Source organism: Penaeus chinensis, chromosome 19 (genome assembly GCF_019202785.1).
Source record: "Penaeus chinensis breed Huanghai No. 1 chromosome 19, ASM1920278v2, whole genome shotgun sequence".
NCBI classification, from domain to species: domain Eukaryota; kingdom Metazoa; phylum Arthropoda; class Malacostraca; order Decapoda; family Penaeidae; genus Penaeus; species Penaeus chinensis.
In genome coordinates this window covers 6,369,820-6,374,819 of record NC_061837.1, presented here as the reverse complement: position 1 = coordinate 6,374,819, position 5,000 = coordinate 6,369,820, and the positions used below count along the sequence as shown (strand labels likewise).

The window sequence follows — 5,000 nt, the reverse complement described above, 5'->3', positions numbered from 1 at the left end:
GAAATGAATAGGAACAGAAACACACAAGAGTAACGGAAACGAAGAGGAACAGAAACACACAAGAGTAACGGAAACGAACAGGGAAACAGTAGAGAACCAGACACACGCAAGAAAAACGGAAACAAACACAAACTTACCGTGGTGAGCGCTGTCCCGAATCCAGCCTGGCAGGACCCTTGACGATGGTAGCCCCAGGCAGCTGCAAGGAAAAGAAGAAAAATTTACTTCATCATATACACCAATTTCAAAAATCTAGAGACATATATCAGTACATAGAAAAAAAAAAAAAAAACATGCACAAAAGCAGAAAAACAGAGGGTAACAGAATAAAGGAAATATAAATATAAATATAAATATAAATATGTAAATACATATATATATACATATACACATATATATATGTGTGTGTGTGTGTGTGTGTGTGTGTGTGTGTGTGTGTGTGTGTGTGTGTGTGTGTGTGTGTGTGTGTGTGTGTGTGTGTGTGTGTGACCTTTTGGCAATTGCAAAAATAAATCAAATCGAAGCGGACATGCGGGGACATAAGAAACAATAAATAATAACCATAAAAAAAACAATGGTAAAATATCATCTCTGGTCCACATATATAATCAAGATGAAGTCCCTAACACGGACATCAAACACACTGCATATCAAATACAGACAACTTCCAAACTACTGAGAGCAAGGAAAGCAAATATGAACTGAACTCAATCAACAAATCAGTCACTCAACTGCTCGCTTCTTCTCTCGCTATCTGTCCGTCCGCGCGTCTGTCAGCTGGTCTCTCTCTCTCTGTCTCTGTCTCTGTCTCTGTCTCTCTCTCACCCTCTCTCACCACACAGAACACAACCACACACGCACATATCAGCGATGAATTCCATACAAAACAAAGTACCGAATCAAAATAACACGATCCACACAGAAGAACATCAGTACACACACACATACATAAATTCGCGATGATTCCACGCACAACAAAAAAAATACTTCCAAAGAATAACGAATAAATTACACCCAAATCGCCAACATCAACAAATTACACAAACAAGGAAAGAAAGAAAGAAAGAAAGAAAGAAAGAAAAGAAAAAGAAGAGAAAAAAAAAAAAGCCTACGATTTTTAAAACTGGAAATTCTCGGCACCGAGTGTTCCTACCGCATATTCTCCGTCGAAGGAAGTGGCCGCTGGAGAGGAGAGGAGCAATGCAGGAGGGTGTTTATGAGCGTTGTGGGGTCGAGGGCGATGAAGGGGTAAAAGTCTATTCGAAGTACAAAACGGTTTTTGGGGGGATATGCTGGTAGAATCAGAGATCGCGATGATTATTTATCTCCTGTATTTTGTTTTATGCTCACTTCAATGATGAAAAAAGTCATAAAACTGAAAAAAAGAAAAAAAAAAAAAAACCGGATAATTGCTCTCTACTTAAATAGACACGGAATAATAATAAAAAAAAATCATTATTTCTGTTTGCGACCTGAAAAGCGAACACGGTCCACAGTACACCGAAGTGAAGGGGCGAAAGGGGAGGGGGAGGAGGGAGGGGGAGGAGGGAGTTCGATTCATCAGGCAGACGCGCACATTACCAGGTACGCACGCGGAACCGTACAAGAACCCCTTATGTGGGCACCTCCGCAGCCACGGGCATCTGTACATGTCTTGCTCCCCACCATCCTTTCCCTCCCCCTTCTACTCTCCTCCCCCACCACCCTCTCCTACCAACCTCCACTCTTCTCCCTCTTACCCCCCCCCCCACCCATCTTCGTTTTTCCCACAAACTTCTGCTAAACAAAATGCTAAAATATATATATATATATATATATATATTTATACATATATATATATACATACAATTACCCCATGATTTCGAAATACAAAACAAAATAATAATAATAATAACAATAATAATAATCAAGATTCGGTACTCAAGATCAAAAGCTCATAAACACAAGCGACTACTCTCTCTCGAAACAACGGTTGAACCATCACGAAACAGGCTTCGAAGAGGGTCGAAAACAGCTCCACTCGTCCATACATTAACACTCGGTACCCACACTATTTATACTTGCATATTCCGCTCGCTCCAGATGGTCGCGGGCATGAAATGGGGCGAGAGAATGTAGAGGAGAGGGAAGGGGAGAGGGGGAGAGGGGGAGAGGGGGAGAGGGGGGAAGAGAAAGGAGGAATGTGGAATAGGGTGGATGAAGTGGGTGGATTGATGGGGTGATAGATATGTACGAGACAGATAGATAGATAGGATAGATATATAGATAGATAGAGAAAGAGAGAGAGAGAGAGAGAGAGAGAGAGAGAGAGAGAGAGAGAGAGAGAGAGAGAGAGAGAGAGAGAGAGAGAGAAGAGGATGTATACGGAAAGGAAGTTTATATAGACAAACTGACATATAAACCAACAAACAGAAAGGCCCACACACACCCTCCCCCCCAAGAGAGAGAGAGAGAGAGAGAGAAATAGAGAGAGAGAGAGAGAGAGAGAGAGAGAGAGAGAGAGAGAGAGAGAGAGAGAGAGAGAGAGAGAGAGAGAGAGAGAGAGAGAGAAAGAGAAAGAGAGAGAGAGAGAGAGAGAGAAAGAGAAATAGAGAGAGAGAGAGAGAGAGAGAGAGAGAGAGAGAGAGAGAGAGAGAGACATAGCTAATTAAGAATCACATGCTTTTCACACCACACGCCCATCGCCAGAGCTGTCACGCCCTTTTCCCCTCAATTTATTTCTGGCCAAATGAGACACTCGGAAACCACAAGAGGACGGAAAAAAAGGGGAAAGGAGAGAGAGGCAAGCGATTCCATCAGACCTATACTTAGTCCATCGACAGGAGTGTGAGAATTGGGGTTGGCCGCGGTATATATTTTGAAATAAAAAAAAAGATTGTAAACTTTATGTCCGGACGTAAAGAGGGAAAAAATGTTCGGTTTATGATTTTTTTTTCTCTTTTATGGTATCGTTATATTTATGTTTTGAAATGGAGTAAGAAAAAAAGAAAAAAAGGCAAATAAAAGATTCGATACTTCTTTTAAAATAACAATCATTTAATTAACATATATGAATGATGAAAACAGATACGTTGCAAAAGACAAAATTTCTCTACAAAGACATTGCAAAGGGAATTCTAGACTAATCGACCCTTCCCCCCCCCAAAAAAAAAAAAAAAAAAAAATGAACGGCAGGAAGTTACATCTATATTTCGCCTGACTCACATTACTCCACCTTTTCCTTCATTTCCGGTTACTACTTTTACGTCATTCATCAGGACACATTTCCCACACTTATAAAAAAAACACTATTAACCCCCCCCCCCCACCCCCACCCTACTTCCCCTGTTCCTAAATAACTTATAACTTCTCTTCCAATAAATACCTTCATCCTACTGATCTAAAATTATCGTTAACCCAGACTCTCGTATAAACACGATCCCGGAAAAAAAAATGAATGTGTGAAACCTCTGACATGTTTTCCCGCGCAAACTTTCGCGCCATTTTGCCTGATTGGCCAAGTACGGTCCGGATATGGAAATACCTGTCTTCAGTTACGTCTAACGATTCTTTTATTTCATTCACAAAATCGTTTCTTGAAGCTGATTTCAACCGGATGAATTTGAAGCGAATAAATGGGCGTCACACGAATCATTTCTGAAGCTAAAGCGTCGATCAGATCAGTGATTCCACCGGTTCAATCAAAACAAAATAAATGAGCATGAACCACTTCCTAGATGTAATTAAATCGTTTCTTGAAGATTTCGCCGATTAAATCGAAGTAAATAAATGGGCATGAATCACTTCCTGGATGTATATACTTGCGCCCACGACGCTCTCTCGCCCTCTCGCTCTCCATGCCCCAGCGTCTCAATGCCCGGGCGATGGCTTTATAAGGATAAGGGACGAGGGGGAGATGGAGTGTCTCAACATCATACTTATTTGGTCAGTCACGTCACGGCTGGAGAGGACTGGGGTGGGGGTGGGGGGGGTAAAAAAGAGAGGGAGAGGAAGAGAGAGAGAGAAAGAGAAAAGAGAGACGGAGGGAGAGAAAGAGAGAGAGAGACAGCGAAAAAGAGAGGGAGAGGAGGAGAGAGAGAGACAGAGAAAAGGGAGACGGAGGGAGAGAAAGAGAGAGAGAGAGTCAGAAAAGGGAGACGGAGGGAGAGATAGAGAGAGAGAGAGAATGGTAAAGAGGGAGACGGAAGATGATAGGATAAAAAAATAAATGATCGGGATGGGAGGAAAGGAAAAAAAATAATAAAACAATAGGGAAAATAGCGTAAGAAAGTGAGAGACGAAAACAAAAAACGATTGAAAAATAAATACAAAACGGGAATCAGACGAGACAGACGAAAAAGAAAAAGAAAGAAAGTGTAGAGTTAAATATTAGAAGCACGAAAAAAACATCAAAGCAAACACTCCAGCTTGATTACTCTCACGTGGGGTTTACAAAACACACCACGCGAGACCAAATGAAAGGAGAGAGAGAGGGAACAGAAACCAAACGAAAGACTAAGAAAACAAATGAACAGAAAAACAAAAAAATTAGACGAGAAAGAAAAAAATGAAATACACATACCATTACGACAAACACGTAAAACATAACCACGTATCTGATAAAACGGCGGATAGAAGACAGTTAAAAAAAAGTATTGACGAAAAGAGAGACAAAAAGAGAGAGATCCAGTCACGACCCCAACCATCACGGCCCATTGACAAAATCCAACACGACCGGCAATCTACAGCAAAGACAACCTCACCCCGAGTCGTAGGGAAGCAAAGGCAATGAAAATATCGGGTTTCAGAGCGCCTCGAACGGCCTGCGACGCCACACTCCCAAGAAGGTGTGGCGTGTGGCGAGAGGGGGAAGGAGAGGGAGAGGGAGAGGGAAAGGGAGAAGGGGAAGGAGAGGGAATGGGAGAGGGAGAGGGAAAAGGAGAAGGGGAAGGAGAGGCAGAGGGAACGGGAGAATGGGAGAGGGAATGAGAGAGGGAGAGGAAGAGGGAGACGGGGAAGGA

The 5,000-nt window shown here is 42.2% G+C and overlaps 1 protein-coding gene across 1 annotated transcript in view; it reads right to left on the bottom strand.

The window, feature by feature from the left end:
• Nucleotides 1-5,000, bottom strand: part of LOC125035058 (integrin alpha-PS2-like) — a 99,571-nt gene that overhangs the window by 34,271 nt on the left and 60,300 nt on the right. Inside the window, exon 5 of the mRNA XM_047627159.1 lies at nucleotides 138-199. Within this exon, the coding sequence (XP_047483115.1) occupies nucleotides 138-199 (62 nt within the window). The remainder of the gene's footprint in view (nucleotides 1-137; nucleotides 200-5,000) is intronic.